This window comes from Bactrocera dorsalis, chromosome 2, assembly GCF_023373825.1.
Source record: "Bactrocera dorsalis isolate Fly_Bdor chromosome 2, ASM2337382v1, whole genome shotgun sequence".
In the NCBI taxonomy this organism is placed as follows: Eukaryota; Metazoa; Arthropoda; class Insecta; order Diptera; family Tephritidae; genus Bactrocera; species Bactrocera dorsalis.
The window spans coordinates 22,924,076-22,942,998 of NC_064304.1; the positions used below are offsets into that span (position 1 = coordinate 22,924,076).

General features: G+C 37.9%; 1 protein-coding gene across 2 annotated transcripts in view; it reads right to left on the minus strand.

Moving 5' to 3' along the window:
* LOC105230992 (dedicator of cytokinesis protein 3) overlaps positions 1-1,744 on the minus strand; it is a 78,464-nt gene extending 76,720 nt beyond the window's left edge. For both annotated transcript variants that reach the window (XM_011212055.4, XM_011212054.4), the window contains exon 1: positions 694-1,744. In XM_011212055.4, coding sequence (XP_011210357.2) covers positions 694-727 — 34 coding nt within the window. In that variant the 5' untranslated portion in view covers positions 728-1,744. The remainder of the gene's footprint in view (positions 1-693) is intronic.
* Positions 1,745-18,923: the final 17,179 nt, after the last annotated feature.

Here is an 18,923-nt window from a genome sequence, read left to right on the forward strand (position 1 = left end):
TAAAATCAAACAAAAGTATAATTTATTAAAATAAAAGAAAGACATAAACCTGTGAGTATTTTTGCACGTTCATAGTGCTTCTAATGTAGATGCTGCGAGAGAACACCTCGGCGGTGTTTACTTTTCCACATTAGTTTACCGCTCGCGGCAAGCGTAAGAAAAACAAAAAAAAAAACATATTAAGCAAACAAATAACGTGCACAAGCAGAGTAAAACACGCTGGAGATGAGAAACAAAGAAACAAAAAAAAGAAACAAAAACAAAACTGAAATGGAGAGCTAAAAGTCATAGATAGAAGCGCAGGGCGGAGACGAAAAGCTGATGACTGAACGCTTTTCCGGGTCCGTAAATGTAACCGCGTACACGCCACATCAGTTTGCAACGTCACTGATTCGCGGAAAGCGAACGTGATTCACCGAAAAATCCGCACGTTGCTACACAATTCCAAAACAGATGCATATTCTGTACACCAACCCAACGCACACCCAACCTTGCACATATACACATAAATCACAAGTGACACATTTATATACAATATACATATACTGTGTATACGAGCACGATGAGTAGTGTGCGTGGGTGGTGCTTTTCCAACGACTGCCGACAGATTTGGCACCACCTGCAACTGGGGGTTGACAGTGACCACCCAGCGTTTGTGAGTAGTCGGCTTTTGGGCGCGTTCGCTGTACTTACCAACGCCGTATTTGTTGTTGGATGATATCCACATTTTAGCTTTGCTGCAGTAGAGACAGGCGGCGGCGGCGACACCTCAAAGCTTGGTCCTTGTTGGGTTTTATCTGCTTAGGGCAGAAGCGATGCAAAACTGCTGCTTGATTTGGCACTACACTTTTCAATTGCACAATTATTTTCTATAAATGATACATTTTAAACAATCGCACAATTTATCACTTAACCGTCATATGATATATAAATTTTATTTTAAATTTCCACAAATTAATATTTTGGACTAATTTTCTTTATTCTACTTATTTTTCATTGGAATTTTTCACTTTATGTTATTGCTCAACATTCGTTGTTTTTTGCACTGCACGCCGTTTAACGTATGGCCTCTTATCGTTTGCATTTGCAAATTTTTGCTTTTGCTGACTTTATCTTTGCAAATTTTCCGCCCTTTGTGTAACACCTTTTTAAATTTCTTTTATAAGCATTATTTTATTTCTATTTCACATAAATATTTTATTTATTTTTCTACTCAATTCACACGCACTTCAATACCGTTAAATAGAAACCACTTTTGGGCGTTTTGCGTTGTTGTCCCAAACGAGACACGGACCACCTAAAGCTACGTCTGCAAAACATTCATCAATTGCCGTCAATTACGTCCACGCGCACAAACAACAATAACATTTTGCACTTGTTTTCATTTACATTATTTTTTTTTTAAGCACAATTGACCGTCAAATAAAAAAGATTTTCCACTCAGCTCACTCGCTCGTTGACTGTCGATGGAAAACTAATCGATAAGCTTCTCTTTTGTGTCTGCTACCGCAATAAATACGCTTTGTTGTTGTTGCAGTAGTTTTTGTATCTGCGTTTTGTTGGAAAATCAGCAGCAACATCAACAGTACATGGTGCAGTCGGGATGGATAATAACAACAGCTACCACTACCATGTGGAACAATTGAGTGCAAACATCTAAAGTCAACAATTAAATCAACCTTCGCGAACGCGCCGAACAGAAATACTGAAAATGCAAAAAACCAAACAGTTGAAAAGAACGGAGCAAACGGTGGAGCTACGAATACCATTTCAAAGTGGAATATGAAATGACAGCAGCTGACTTTATCAAGTTGCCATATGGGTGGTACAATGCGTTCCAATTGGAAAATCCCCCACAAACAAATGCATACAGTACGTGTCACTTTATTATGTCAGTTGTTGCTGGAGCATATGGCCAGTAAGCACGAAATTTTATGACAAATATAAAATGTAATTTGTTAATCCGTTACTACTTCCAGCTTTAATAATATTGTTATCGCATAATTTACGCAGAAAAATAATTATTTTTACATATTAGAAATTATTTATGTCAGAAATAAGCACTGTATTGAGTAGTCGCAGAGGCGCTAAGAAAAACCTCTTTCCTTGCACAGTTTTAATAACACTGCTTGGTGGTTTATGTATGGGGTGAACAACATACTCTGCTATTAAAACTTTACTTTGGTTTCCGGCCGTGATGTACCCAGAAATTTAGCAAATTCGGCAACCCCAGTTGTTTTTGTAAACTTAGGTGCTTAACGAAGAACAAACAAAGCTTGGATTTTATTCTAAATACCAGATTAATAAATAAATAAAAAATGTTTACCAAAGCTTATGTATAAAAAATAAAAGAATAAAAACTTTTTCATTTAAACATTTTTCGCTTGTGTGTACTGTATGAAACTACCAATCGCACGAAACCATCTTATTCAATACTTTAGAGTAGTAGGCACATTAACGGTTGTATGTATCACCTAAAACTAATCGAGATAGATATAGGGTTACGTACATATATATAATTGAAAAAAATTGAAATTCGGGTGACTTAAGTAAACAGATGGATAGAAAAATAATTGAGGTTTTGCACTGCGACCCATGGTCTATAGTGCCCTCTCCTATGTTAAATATGGTCATAAGGGTCCATAAAATGCTGGACAATCAAGAATCAAGTGTTCTGGAGTTTCCTATTCCATGTCGCAAAAGTGGCAGTTTGCGCAAGAAACTATGCCCATGTTGGACAAGTGCTTTCTGAGTTTGATGAGCGCGACAAAGAGACGAGATTTGTTTCGGGTGAGGTTGATCAATGATCATATCGATCATTCCTGCTGCCTGTTGCTAGTGCCGTTTTCTCCCCACTCTCCACTCTCTCCTCCGAGCGGAGCAACTCCTTTAGGTGTGGGCCGCATCGCAGTGCATGAAACCATGCTCTCATTTGGCATATGTGATCAAAGTTGCAAGAAACATCTGTGGGGAAAACATTTTTTAAAAAGTGGGCGTGGTCCCACCCTTAATAAGTTTAATGTACAAAAATGCATGAAATCGGATGGTAAAACCGCTCACGTCCCATATAACGGTACTGGTAAAACGATAAATCAATAACTAAATACGACAGAGACTCTAAGTTTTACCGCTGTGATGGTATGAAGGGGATACAAATTGTACAATGGGCGTGACACCGCCTACCTTTCGGTGAAATTACTTATCGCGGGACTCGCCCAACCGATTTCAACCAAATTCGGTAGGTGACATTCCTTTGACATTTTTATGTTATAATTAGAAACTGGGCTAAATCAAACTACAGCCACGCCCACTTTCCATATAACACAATATTAAATTCCGTTTGAAATTTTTACTTTCCAGCACACAAATCAAGAAGGAATTAATATAACAGAATAAAACTTTGCACGAATAGTGCCTTTGAGGTGTGACACCATATGACCAAACATTTTTCAAATCGAACCAAAACTGTTCAAGCCTGAAGGTATCGAATACGTCGACCTAGTGATTTTAGTTAACTTTTTATCGAAAATATCGGTTAATGTGTGAGATATATAATTGGAATGTAGAGAGAATCCTTTCCTGATTGTAGTTTGTATATGTGTCGAAAATGGCTTGTATCGGGTCAAAACTTCTCTTAGTGCCCTTATACCTAATATGAAGATTTTCGAACTTCCAGGTGACTTTATGCTGGATATGTGAGTTTTCTTAATAAAATTAAGAGAGCGCGATTTTCTTATAACGGTACATATTTGTGCTTAGAATGAATAAAACCGGGTGAAACCTAGACCCCATAACAAACCTTATGTACCAGTTATGTCCCAGCCTTTAATCCCTGCAAGTTGCAAGAGTATGAAATGTTCGGTTATACTCGTATACACATACATATGTATGTATGAATATACAAACCAGCGTGTCCCTGAACAAATGCCAGTGCTCTGTGTGGCGGAAATGCGTTTCTTTCGAAAAACAATCGATGAATTTCCGGTGCTGATAGCTCGATTGGCAACGGTTTCGAACTCTATTGTTGCGGTTGTCTGAACATAATAAGACAGAGCTTGCTAATATAGTACACCAAAAGCACACCAACTGACACATACAGGTACAAGTGTATGAATATACATGTAAGTGTATGTGTCTATAAAAGGCATCGCGTGTGGGCGTGTGTGTTCGAGCGCCAGGTGCCACATGGGAGCCTTGCAAGTCCACGGCTCCATATAGCAGGCTTGAATATAGGTCTATATATATAAACATGTATGTATATATGTATGTGTGGATGTGCGCTTCCTTGACTCTTTCTGTGATTTCCTTTTTAGAAAATTGCCTGAAGTTGTTAGGTAACTGGAAATCGATTTTGTGGCAACGCAACGAGACTCCAATCAATTTTAACTTTCGACATGCCATATTGCGGACAAGCGCACCAGCACCCAGTTGGCGGGAAGATGAAGCAAGTCAATGGCGTATGGCAATAAATTTATATGCACTCACTTGATAGCACTTGCCACTAAAGTGTTACAAGGAGTCAAACCGTGCAGTGGCATCCACACACACACACACACATACACATATATGTATATGCACACAATTTAGCCACACATGTTTTTATGTACATACATATGTATTAGGTGTAATATATGCATGTGTGTGTGGGTGTCTGTGTGTGCACGTGGCACTTTAATTGCTCGCGAGGAGGCATTCTCACGGTTATTTGCTGCCTGCACGCACCGTTTGGCATTGGTGCAACACATTTTTCGTTCGCTCGCTGTGATCTTAAGTTTAATTAAATTTTCGTTTTCAAGTACAGTGATTTCAATTCTCATATTAAAATCTAACGACTGCTGCAACAATTATTATATTCGTCATATGGTTTTATTAGTTTTTGATTAATTTATATTCTGCAACAAAGCGAGTGGTAGGGGCCAGAATACTTTTGCAAGAACTGAAGCCACTCGACCTTCTCAAGCGACATCGTTTCGCTATTTGGGATCCTGGAAAGTTTCATGAAATCCGACGTTTTCGTGCCAAATTTTGTGCAGCCATTTCCGACTCAATGGGTATGAAAACAAGCAAATTTGCCGCATTTGGGACGAAGAGCAACCTGACGAGATTCAAGAGCTGCCATTTCATCCTGATCACACTTAGCAACTTTAATTTGTCGTCATTTGGTTCTTTATCAGCCGAATCAGGATCCAATCTTGCATCTATGGCAACACATATAGCCTCCCTAATACCTCTGAAGTGAGGATCCTCTCCGTGAATAAAATGCCACTTAAAGTCTTCTTTTTCTGTAATTGATGCAATCGCTGCAGCCTGAGTGGTTTTTGATCGCCTTTAGTTGTCGACTTGTCATCAGCTACCATTGGGTCGTACCCTTCCGTTGTGAGATCATCTTCAAAGTCTCTTTCTGCAAGCTTTTTTCCGCATCTTTCTCATCCTCCTCAATTACCAAAGGAGACAGTTCGGTGTTTACACAATTAGCATCATCGTTAAATTTGTTTCGCTCGTAAAAAGTAATGTCTTCTAGGCGTAGCTTCTCCAAGGTAATGTCTCTAAGCGTTGGCCGCCTTTCTTTTGTCGTTGTAATAAATCTGCAATGCTCAACATCTTGGATTTTTCTTCATAATTTTGCTTAACAATAAATACCATATATGTATAATGTATATACGCGCGGTATATGAATGACTTCCCAAATGCCTCACTATAACCGCATCAAAACTGCAAATCCTAACCTAAAACGATTTCATTTTGTTTACGAGCAACTCAGCTGTGTAGCCATTTAGAGGTCGCCAGTAGGAGTCGCACAAGCAGTGCCGCATCTCGCACAAAGCGGATTTTATCCACAAAAGTGGAATTGAATGAAAAGATAAGCAAACGTGGCAAAGAAGCTTAAAATGAAACCGTAAAAAATGCGTATGGACAACCACATCGGCTCAAAAGCTCATGCGGCTCTGCGTTGCATAGTCACGTGGGATTCCAGCACAGCTGGAAATGAACAAGTGGTTGGAGATCAAACTTCTTTCGATTTTTTATGCTGTCAAATTTGTGCCATTCAAAGACAGAACAGAAAAGCTCATATTGGAATTTCGTCAATATACCTGTGAGAGTTTGTAGATAGGAGAACCAACTGAGTGCGCTTTAGCCTTGAATTCCTTTGCTTGTGAAAGATGTTTATCCACGTGGATAGGTGGTGGCACGATGGGGGTTAGGAGAGGATATTATTGATACATATCTTCACCTCACCTTCAACTCACACATATCAGATATATGTATGTATGTATATATAAGGTTTTTGATGCACATAATTCGTGTTTATATATTTCGAATATATCATCAGACATTTTTATTTTTGAAGTCTGAGAAATGCATTGCCGGAACAAGGATTAATATTGTTGTAATTTATCATAACTTAAGCTGACTGCCAGGAGAGTAAAATAAATAACAAAACTGGCGAAAGAAAAGAAGGTAGAATGAAAAAGGTCTAACATATAATATCTAGAAAAAATAAATCCATTATTTTAGAAGGATTTGGTATGTGCGATCGGGTTACGATATATAGCGTTAGAAAGATAAAATTACATACAATAAAATTGTCTCAGACAGTTTAGTGATTGGCTGACTTCGTATTGTTTGGTGTACGCGTTAAACCGGACCCGAGCAAATAGAAAATACGACATTGGATAAAAATGTGAATAGTATTTATGGTCATGACTATAACAGCCCATCAAGGGTAACTTTGGTATCGTCGTTTCCTTTAAGGTAAATTTTGATGAAAGAAGCACGTTTTGGAAGGCCAGTCATCGAAAATATCGATAAAAAATGGTAATCGTCTAGTTTGACCTTCAACTAGGCACTATTTCCATTATCGAGTGTCACACGAGTTTACCCAAAAATTCACCTAATTCAAATATCCAAACAACAAATAACAAAATCGATCCATTTCTGAAATGAATGGTTACTTGTGATGAAAAATTAATCACTTGCGACAAAGTGGAACGAAAACGGACGCAATTGAATGACGGAGAGCCGATGCAAACGGTAGCCAAGACGGAATTGACGGTTCGGAAGGTTTTCCCATGTATTTGGAGGGATTGCGCAGGGAATTAATAACTATGGGACTTGTACAATCACTGTGTAAAACACTGATTTCCAACTATCTTTTCATTAGTTCGACCATAAAAATTGTAATAAGCCCTCCTTACAATCTGTAAGTTTAGTGAGGTTAACAAGGAAGATAATATAACGAAAACTGAAAGAAAAAGTTTCTTAAAGTTGACTGTTTAATAATTTTCATAAATTACCCTATAAAAAGTTTATTGACAGCACAGAGTCTAACATAAAGTCAATCTCTAAGTCATTTCAGAAATAGGTAAAATCTAGAAATACGTGTTCGGTATCTTCTTCCGCTTTGCGCTGGGGTCGGTATGTACTCCTGGTGAAATTTCCAATTTGTTTGCTGAGTTCTTCAAATCAAATTATTTGCACGATGAGCTTAGAATTACTTCAATTTTTTCTGCCAATAATTTTGCTTCTGTAAAGACACATTGTGTCTTTCGCAGTATAATATTGTAAAGGCTATTTGTGTTATCAAGTCTTCTTTTAAACTTTTTTCCGTCCCATGACCTCCGGCTCAAATGCAATGATTGCCTAAGTGGTCTACGCCAATGGCTTACAACAATAAGTTTAGAGTTGGCTTAAGGAAGATAGAAGAAAGGGTATCACTAACCATAAAAGAATGTGATGTCACTTCACAGCCTCAGCTGAAGTATTTGAAAGTAATATTGGACTCCAAGTTAAAATTGAAGAAACACGCGTATAATGCTCTATAGAGAATGGCCAATAGAGACTACGTGCGTTCCATTCGGCGAGTTTTAATAGTAAAAGCAATGACAATATTACGGAAATATTGTTTGCAGAAAACTTAATCACTGTTTTTATTGGTCTTGCATATGATGTTTTGATAATCCATATTGGTGGATACAGGCGCTGGACATCAAAACATCATATGCAATACCAATAAATACAGTGATTAAGTTTTCTGCAATCCGAGTAATAAATGCTTTCCGAACGATATCAAGCGATGTTGTTGAAATACTAGCCAGCATGCCGCCCATTGACATCCAGGGGACCGCTTCGAGCGACTACATCAGATATCAGAGCCGTTTTACAAGCCAAAAAAAAAAAATAGAGAGAACCAAGAGTCTCACAATGTGGCACCAGCGGTGGGAAACCTCATCCAAATGAAAAGCTAAAGTCCGCACTCGGCGGTAATGTAACGGTCCTCAGTCCTCTGATAAACGGAGAGCTATCAGCGAAGCGTCAGCTGAAATTCTAACAAAACAATGAAAATTATAATAGATTAGGAGTCTGTCAGTCCGTACAATAGAAGAGACTTAAATGTCTTCTTCTCTCCAAATAACTGAAGAGTGCTGTCGTCGAAGGTTACGTATACGGCATGTACCTTCAAACACATCATGCTGCCCGTAAGCGAGTCAACTGTGCACAAAGCCATTTAAAACAGTTTCTTGACTTAATTGCTTTGACCGCAACCTACATACATACATATGTATATGTTACACATAACGGCGTACAATACAAGCATGCAACCGCTTTGTAATTACGCAACGCACGAGCGAAAATTTCAATTTAATACGAATTTGGGTGATTGTCGTTTGTTTGTATTGCAACTGCCGACTGCCCGCTGCCGGTGGCTTCGCAGCAAGGGAAACTCAGCTGATATTGATGATGATTGCCAAAGCGCCGCAGCTGCATTGGCGGGCGGACGGTCGGCAGTCGGACGCGTAAGCTGATCCGTTGCATGCAAGTCACGTGCCAAGAGCGCCAACGTTCGTTGCCCATTATGCTGTCGAAAAGTTTATTACGAACACGTTTCGGCGCTCTATCCCCCCTCAATGCTGTGGTTATTGTAAATTCACGCTTTGTTTGCATTTCGCTTTCGGCGCCGCCGCCTCCGATTGGCGCTGTCTGCTAATCGTCATTGAAGGCGAGCTGTGTGGTGGGTAAACGCAATTTGTATTTTGATTTCAGCAAATATCATTTTATGTGCGAATAAGCGCGCTGCAAGTTTTTGTTTGTAAAGTGAAAATTTAAGCGAAAAGCGGCCGAGAGTGCGCAAACGTTTAGCGGAAGCGGTTGAGTGATTAAATGGAGTGCAGCTATATGTAAGTATGTGTGCAAACCGCGTAAGGTCTGTGTAGGTGTGTGTTTATACGTGTGTGAAATAAATGCATGATGAGTTGGCAGCGAGCAATCCACTCGACTTTGACCGCAAATCCGCTTTTATTAGCGGGTTTTTGTTGCAACGTTGCACCGACGTGTTTGGGAATTAAATGAAGTGAATTCCATGGAGTTGAATAAAAAGCTAAAACTATTGGAAAATAAATTGAACTTTGCTGAAATTGAATTCCTCAAATGAGTATGAGAGAGTGTAGTTATATTGATGAAGCAAGCTCATTTAGCGCGTGATGTTTGATGAATCCTTGGCTGCTATATTTCGACAGACTTTAAGCAAAGGTTGAGTACAGAGGGAAATATAAAATAAATTTTTTTTTTTGAAATTTACCGTTATTTATTAATACTCTATTGTAAGTTTCGATTATTATAATAATCTTCTTAATAATCAAATTTTCAACTTTCAATTGTCAAAGTGAGCGTTGCGTTCTTTTGGAAGTATGTCGATTTAGCTCTCATTATAGTTTCAGTTTAGCTCCCTAAGCTACTCGTTTTAACTCATCTGAAAAATTCGTGTTTTGGAAGTAGTCAAAGTAGGCCTCCATTAGATTAGATATATGTATATGTAAATAAGGATTGCACCGCGACCTGAAGTCTATTGTACCCTTTCCAAAGTCCAACGCCCACTTAGCCACAGCATATTAATAAATTCCAAAATACTGCTAGGTGCTATTGACGTAATGCGATTCCTATTTGGGAACATGGATCCAAGAGCCTTTATCCTGCGCCTAGCAAGTGTTCTGGAGTTTCAGGCTGCATGTCGCAAAAACAGCAATTCGCCAACAGCAATGAACAGTGTAGAAGACAACAAGTAGTCTGAGTATGTCCCTTGATAGGTTGATTACATATCTAAACCTTTTAAGGTTGTAACCACCCATTAGCAACTTAACATGACGTATGCCATGTAGTTGTTGCCAAGACCCCTCCCTACCCACTCCTTCATCCTTGCGGAGCAGCTCCTTTATGGTGTGGGGACCAACCGCAATGAACGGTTTGTTTCCTATTATGTTGCTGGATGCTGCGGAGCAGGCGAGCCCATCAGCCAGTTTATTTCTGGCTATACTTTTGTAACCGGGTACCCAGATAAGGTGCACTTGGTTACGATCTGATAAATTGTTCAGCCGTTCTATGCACTCCTGCCCCAATAGCTACTTGACTGTCGCTAAGTATAACTATGTTCATTTTGGTAGTTGCGATGGAGGTTTATCTCTAGGCATCGAAGAGAGGGGAAGGAAGGTAATCTTGCCTCTGCCAAACCCTTACGCTATTATTTGGAGTACTGTGTGTTTGCCAATCTGACCGATTACTAGATGAACCGGCATGACTTCAAGTGCCGCCTTTGGATATGTGCGCAAGGCACCCGACACACAGATGCAGGCGAGTCGTTGTAGCTCCGCAGAGTGAAATCCAGCGTGAGACCAAGGTATTTGCAGGCGATTTTTGATAACTTGTTCTGATGTGAACCGCATTCCAGTAAGGGCATTCTGCCTAGACTGGAACAATGGTAGTCAGAAGGAGCAAATTCTGGGCTATAAAGCGAGTGGAGTAAAATTTCCCAGCCGCCGTCCTCCAAATACTTAGTTTCTAACGGGCTTTGCAATATGAGGTCGAGCGTAGTCATGAAGAAAAATTATTGCTTCGTGTCTAGTTGCAAATTCCGGGCGTTTTTCGGCAATCGCTCGATTTAAATTGATAGTTGTTGTATTAGCTTATAATGCAGTATTTTCCTTCGAACTTACCAAATGGCAGTATCTTGGCGTCATGGACATGTGGTTTCGCCGTTCATTTGCCTCGTTGTGATTAGACAGGTTTCAAATAAGCTTTTTTGCATTTAAGATGGTCCATTTATCACCACCGTTCACAAACCGATTCAAAAATCGCAAAATCCTCTTTCAACATATCTTAACTTCAATTCATATTGTACCCGATTTTTTTGTGATTGGCAACCGTTTCACAGAGTATTATTTACAGTTCCTTATTTTTCAACGTTTTTGGGTGTCCAGGGCGTTCTTCGTCTGCCAAGCCAAAATTACCACTTTTAGATCGAGCATGCCACGTTCTCTCAGCTGCAGCATATGATATTTACCATAAACTTCCAACGAAATACGATGTTTTCACTATAAACCGATAGACTTATAAGTCGAAAATATTTCATAAAATATAAAGTGTTTGAAATACAAATTATACAAAGAAATTTGGAAAACAAAAATGTGAACTCATACCTTTTGACGCCAATATTAACGTCTGCAATTGAAATTCATACAACAATGAATAAAATTAAACCAGAGAATGTTAATAAATATATTATATATGTAAATAAAATAACATTCTCTGCTTGCATATATATTTTTTATTATGTAAATATATATAAACATTCTGTGACCAACTCTTAATCAGAACAAATAACTGATAAAATTAAGTACTGAATGGGACTATTAAATATTCATATACACTCAATAGTAACACAATTAGTAACTTGACGCTGTCACAAATGATTTTGAAGATTAATATAAAATTGTCTACATATAGCTGTCAAATTTTTCACTGATAAATTGAGTATCGCGACAAGTGACTTTTAATTTCAATGAAAATACATTTTTTTGTATTTACTTGACGATTAACAAATAATTAGTTAATTTAATATTTGTATGATAAATTTTAATAGAAAGAAACTTAAATTAACGCCAAATTTTATTTTGTGCTGATTAGATGAAACCGCACAATAGGAAATGTCATCGTCACTATCTTAAATTACCAGAAACACAGAGAGGAGCAATCTGATGAACTTCCCCGTATGTTCAAAATTAAAATTAAGGCAGCGTCGAAAGACCCTAAAAGTGTATAATAAATAATCAGTATGTTGAAGCTGAGTCGAGTTTAGCCATGACCAAGTCACCTGTCCTGTCCTGATCCGCCTGTCTGTATCTTACCGAACTAGTGCCTCAGTTTTTAAGATATCGTTTTGAAATTGTGTAAACGTCCATTTTCTCTTTAAGAGCTGCTTATTTGTCAGAACTGCCAATAGCATACCACGTATAACAACAGCTTTCTTATACAAACTTAACGATCGGAATATAGTGGCTGGTATGGAATAACTTTTTGCATTGACCAAGATAGATTCTCGAAATTTGGTAAAGATTTTATTGTCTAAAGCACAATGTAACTCATTTGACAATATTTTTCTTCACGAAATTTGGTATAAGTTATATTGTTTCATAAGAAATGAAGGTAATATCGGAAGAAAATTGTTCAGGATCGGCCTCACTATAGCATATATGTAGTTGCCATGCAAACCGAAACGATTCGGAATCAGGGCTTGTATGGAAAAATTTTGTGCGTTTGACGTGGTATCTTCACGAAATTTGACATGGAGTACTGCTTAAGGTAATAACATAACCTATGAAAAAATTGTTCAGATCGGATTTCTATAGCATATAGCTTCCATACAAACTGGACACTTAGTTACTAGAAGAAATGCACCTGTTTTTTTCTTGTTACCCATTCTTTTCAGCACTCTCAGAGCTGGAGGGTTTTCGTCCATTTGTAGCTGCTGCCACTTAATTCGCTGAACTGTGTCAATGCTGGTCGTTATACAGTAGGAGATGAGCGATATGGTGATTTTTTGCGATATCGTTGTTTCAGTGATTGCTATTTTTACATCACTGTGAATTTTATATTGCTATTGCATCCGCAACTAAGTCCGGCGTTCAAACGTCGTTGTTGTTGTAGCGCCAGATTTCTGCCAATTTTGGACACTGTTTGGGCCGATAAAAGTCCGGGTCTGTTCCACTTACGTAGACCCGACTGTCGTGGGAACGACGGAAACATTTTGTCGTTAGTGGGCGGCAAATTCCTCTTTTGGCTCTGTAATCGAGTCACGTTTTTCCGCCTTTCTTTTCACATACATTTTCGCAAATGTTGGAGCGGTTTCGGCCTACCTGACACTTCGAGGCGTATGCATAGTTCAATTTGTATTTGGTATTATGGTTTCACCATTTCGTAGAAGGATACCATTAGTGTGGTTGATAATTGTTTGTTTAGTATACCGCTTTTAATATTTTCAAGACCCAATGCATTAACGCGAGTTTCCTATTCTTTGGACAAATATTAAAAACCCGTATTTTTTTATTCCATCCTTTTTTTCTGAATTAATTAAGTTACAATTCTTGTTTTCATCACAAAAAACTTTCAAATTTGGTTTTAACAATAAGTAAAATTAAAATTTTATTAAGAACAAATTAAAATATTCATTTTGATTATCTTATCATCTACCCACTTCAAACATCACATTTCACTTCTTTTTTCCTTGAACATTTCCTGCCATTATTAAAAATTATAAGAACGTTACACTCAAAACTTAAAACCGCTATGACGAAAAATAGCATATACGATAATATACAAAACCTTGCAGAAAGTTGTTACTTTTCTGCTATTTGCTGTTGTGATCGTAATTTCACAGTTTCGAACTGCGATCGCAATATCTCCTAGAAAGCGAAGCTGCTATTTATAACAAGTAATCGCAGTTGCCATTTGCGATTTTTTCAATCACATGAAAAAATCACGCGTATTGAAATATCGCTCATCACTAAATATACAGTTCATCAATGCTAAGTCTATTCTCCGTGGCCAATGCGCAAAGGACCATAAATCTTTCGCAGAACTTTTCTCTCGAAAACTCGCAACGTGGCGCCATCAGATGTCACATCAATCAATGGATTTGTTGGGAGAACATGTCGATGAGCAGGTAATTTCACGTTTTGAGCTGGTCGATTGGCCACCAAGATCGTATGAACATCAGGCGTTTCATTCGCCAGTTACCGGTCGAACAGCTCGAATGAGTCATCGAAAATTAGACTGAAGGGATGGACCATCTGAGACGTAGCTGCGGATAGAGATAATCTTAAAAAATAAATGCCAAAGAGTGCTCTTTCGAATGATAATAATCATACCACATCTTGTTTAAAGAAGTAGGGAACCTCGTACTTAGCAGCTTCTACAATAGACATTGGATGGTAATCTCAGTCTACTGGCATGTCTGCCAATAAAACACCACTCCTACTAGGAGTCTTACTTATATTAATAATTTGGAATTTTAATAACGGTAAGAGACTCAGCTGTATACATAATATGTTATAATATGTATGTTTGTCGATGAAATATCTACAAGTAGCAAGAGGCATATGTATATAATCCCGCCTTATCAGATTCTATTTGTAGGATGGTAGCTGCTCTGACTAGTTCATCTGTTTGGGATTACCAAGAATATCACTATGTAATTGAATCCGTTGCTGTTTTCACGTGAAATAGGATGTTAGATCCATTAAGAAACCAATACAATATTTTACTATCTTTATTGAAATCCTAAGTGACTTCGTAATATCAAAGCTGCTATACATTGCTTGTTTGCCGAAACAAGAACACTTCTTTAACTGCAGTGATCTGCGCTATTGACTTTTGAAATTCTTCAGAAACTCATTTCCTCATAGTTAATTGCTTTTAAGCTTTAACGTTTTTCTCACAATTGATTTTCTTCCAACTTTAATTGTTTAAATCGATATCTGCATAAAAGTGAGTCCTTAAGTTTCCCCATGGGTTGGCTGGCATTAAGTTTTTCCTCAGGGATGTATGTAGTCATCAGCTGTGAGTATTTTTACTACAACAGTCACACATGAGACCACATTAAATAAATAAATACATGCAATTGTCCTAACGGAGAGTGTACTTTAAGTGCTTCCATACCACATGCTAAGTACGAGTAGTAGAATTACAGTTATATTTAGAATCGAAAGCGAAACATGCTGCAAGCACAAATTTATACACTCTAGACATTTTTTTTTAATAAAAGATAACACAAAAATATTCAATTATTTTCATTAAAATTGCAATTTATTGCATTTCCGCGCGTTTAAGTCTCTGTCTGATTGTTCTTCGTTTGCCATTTCTTTGTATATTTGTTTTGCAAACATTTCTACATTTACAGATAGGGCGTAAGAACAGCTCAGTTCAACTTTGCGCACAATAAAAGTTGCTGCTACTAATTTTCTATTATTATTTTACGTTTTAGTTCTTGCTTTTGCTTATCAAAAGTTATCAAGAAGAATGTAGCAAGGAAAATTTCTTTCTCTATATCCGCATAATATTTCTTCTTCGACGAAAGATGCTTACAAATTGCAAGAACATGAGGGTGTACCCTGAGTGACAGTAGGAAATTATGAGGAGACTGTTATGGGACCGATCGACGGGGAGAAAATGTCAATTAGTAATAACACAGGAATGCATTTGGTGAAGAAAACGAGATTTAATTAACATTGTGAATTTCGTCCGAACTTTTTGTCCGAAGCTGTGTAGTAAGAGAGATAAAAAATTTTCCATACTTTATCAGATATGCAATATGCCGAATTAACCTTCTTTAACTATTCAAGATCTAAGAGGTAAATAACATATTACGAATCTATCTACTGCCCCGATTGGAATATGGGTGAGCAATGCCCAAGCTGCTTTTGAGAACACGAAAAGGAGCTACCTTATGCCGCGATGTCTGAATTTGGTATCATGGCAAAACTAATACGGCTTTATAAGCTGACATTAAGCAGTACCAAAAGCTCCATCGGGATCGGGAAGGACCTCTCCGAGCTGTTCGATACCAAACGAGGGAGTCAACTGCCTATGTGCAATTTCTTCAATCTACCCCTGGAGAAAATAATTCGAACTTCAGAACTGAATCTAGTAGGTACAATATTTTATAATAGATATCTTATATATTATTGGCATCAACAACCGCGCCATTAGTTCTGCTTTCTCCAGACTGGATAAGGAAGCGAAGTAAAGGGGGCAGGTAGTAAACGAGGGTAAGACGAAATATCTGTAGTCTTCAAACAAACAGTCGTCGCACTCGCGACTTAGCTCCCACCTCACTGTTGATAGTCATAAATACGAAGTCGTAGATAATTTCATCTTTCTTGGAATCAAAATAACCACCAACAACAACGTCAGTCTCGAAATCCGACGCAGAATAACTCTCGCCAACAGGTGCTACTTCGGACTAAGTAGGCAATTGAGAAGAAAAATACTTTCTGGTCGAACAAAGATCAAACTTTAAAAGTCCTCTGCATCAGCTGTCCTGATGTATGGTGCAGAGGCTATGGACGGCAACAACATTTGATGAGTCGGAGTTATGAGTTTTCGAGGGCAAGGTTCTGCGGAAGATTTATGGTCCTTTGCGTATTGACAACGGCAAATACCGTAGCCGATAAATTAAACGATGAGCTATACGGCGACATTGACGTAGTTCAGCGAATTAAGAGATACCGCCTACGCTGGCTAGGTCATGTCGTCCGAATGGTTGAAAACGGAGCTCTGAGAGTATTCCACTCAGTAGGAAATGATCTGGGTACACTTGGAATCTTCAATTTGCGCCAAACAGTGAAAAGTAAGAACGACTGGCACGGAGTAAAATCGCAAGTTTGGAAGTTCGAAAATCTTTAGTTAGTTATATCGCGTCGAGAGGAAATACATCGGATAAGTATTGTGTTAATGCTTTTGACGTACATATTTATATATTTAGTGAGTTATTTCGTCACGAAATTCAGCACAGATTACTGTATCGCCATTATCCCCGACTATATTATTCACATCGGCACACTATAGCATACAGCCACTATATTCTTGTTTTTACATCGACCCTAATGATTATGCATACATATATGTATACGTGAAAAGCGGTATGCACTTTTGTGCTTTGCCACCTGAGAACAGCTACTTCGCAAACTCTTCGCGCCATCTCCTCGCCCACACCGTTTCATCACGTTTAAATAGATTTTCTTTCGTTGCCTTCCGGCGGCACGTATACGTCGTGTAATGAAAAATTTCCCCCAGAGATACTGCAATGTCATCGCTCAGTAAATGTTGTTGTAGTTCGTTTTACTTTTTTTGTATTTTTTTCTTTTTGATTTCATTCATCCATTGCTCACTGCAACAACAACTATACTCGCACAGAGGTTAAGACAATTTTTCTTCCGATCTACGCGAAATTGCCTGCATCATCTGTATTGCACAAAATGTTACGAGTGTATGGAAAAGTGCCTCGAGGAGTCACCGGTGTGCGGCAGTAAAACATGCAGCCAAGTTTACACTGCTTATTGGGGCAGGGATGTGTGAGGGTTGCGCGGCAGCTTGCTTTTCACAGAAATTTTATATTTCCTCTTATTATTTTCATTTATCTTTTTTATTTAATGTGCATTGTCAGCGGCATTTCTTCAGTGTTTCCTTTTACCTTGTTGTTGTTCTCAGAATTGCCTTGTTGTTTTTTCTTTTACCTTGTTGTTGTTTTTGTCTGTTGATTGGGCGCTAGTGATTGATAAATTACACCATTCTGTGTGGGTTTTGAATATTGTGCACCTGTGTGTCGTCCATGTGTGTGTGTGTGCATATAATGTAAATGTGACGTTGGGGAATTTCGGTGCATTCGGTGCATAAAAAATGTCACCGTTACATCGCTTTACTTTTGTCGATTTTTCAAAAGTACAATGTAAGCGTGCTTCAATTGCGGTTGAGTTGTATGTGTGTGTATGTAAATGCATGCAAAAGTTTGCGTAGCTGCAGTTCCCTCGAGCCATTTGCATAAGCAAATAAGTATGCACTTGATTTTGGTAGTATATATTGTACCACATTAACGTGCAATGATGTGTGTAATATGAGTTATGAGTAATTTATGGTGGACGACTTGCAGTTGAATATTCATTTCTGACGAAATATTCTGTAAAGTTTTAGACGAGAAATGTCTCTTTAAAAATTTCCATTTTCTTAAGTATAAAGAGCCACTTGATTCTTAATGACAACTGTGTTTGATAATTCATGCAATTTCTATCAGATCAGATATAACTTGTCTGAAGGACTGCTTAAAAGTGAAGGCGCTTGAAAAGTTCGGCTTTTTTGCAGTGTGAGATATTTGTATTCTAGTGAAAGTAGGCGTGGTTGTGATTCGATGTCTTCTATATTCAATGTGTTGCAATAGAACACCATGGAAACACAAGGAGATCAGAATTGGTCGATAAGTTTATGAGAAAAGGAACATTAGCCAAATGTAAGGATGGTGCATAGCCCTTAAGGTCTGGGTTTGAAAAAATGCATTAAAAAAATATAGTTGATTGAACATTGCAATTATTTCCTTTTTATTTCGCGAACCCGTAAATCTTAATTGAATATGATTTTTAAATTCTTAAACAAAATATAAAAAATTTAACACCATTTTTGTAAATAAGAATTATCAAAAATAATTGTTTTAGAGAGCCGTCATCTTCAACATTTTGGAACAGTGGTCGGCAAACTTTAAAGCCATTGATGATATACCATCTTGTAATTCAAGAAGTATGACTGGCTATCACATGTTGCCGCATTTACATTCATACTCGTATTGGTCTAATCGCTTGTCATTGGGGTGAGAGTGTATAAAGCAGTCCATTGGACGGCTTAAATTAAATGTCTAAAACAAGAAATACACATCTGCGACAACGACACGATAGACAATAATGACAAATTTTCTTAAGCATCACCATTATTATATAGGTATTAACATTGATGAAAGATACGATCGAAAAAATCGGAAAATGACGATTATTGACCAACCTTACTTAATAAGCGAATATAATCAACGGATGGGTGGCAATGCTATGAACTAC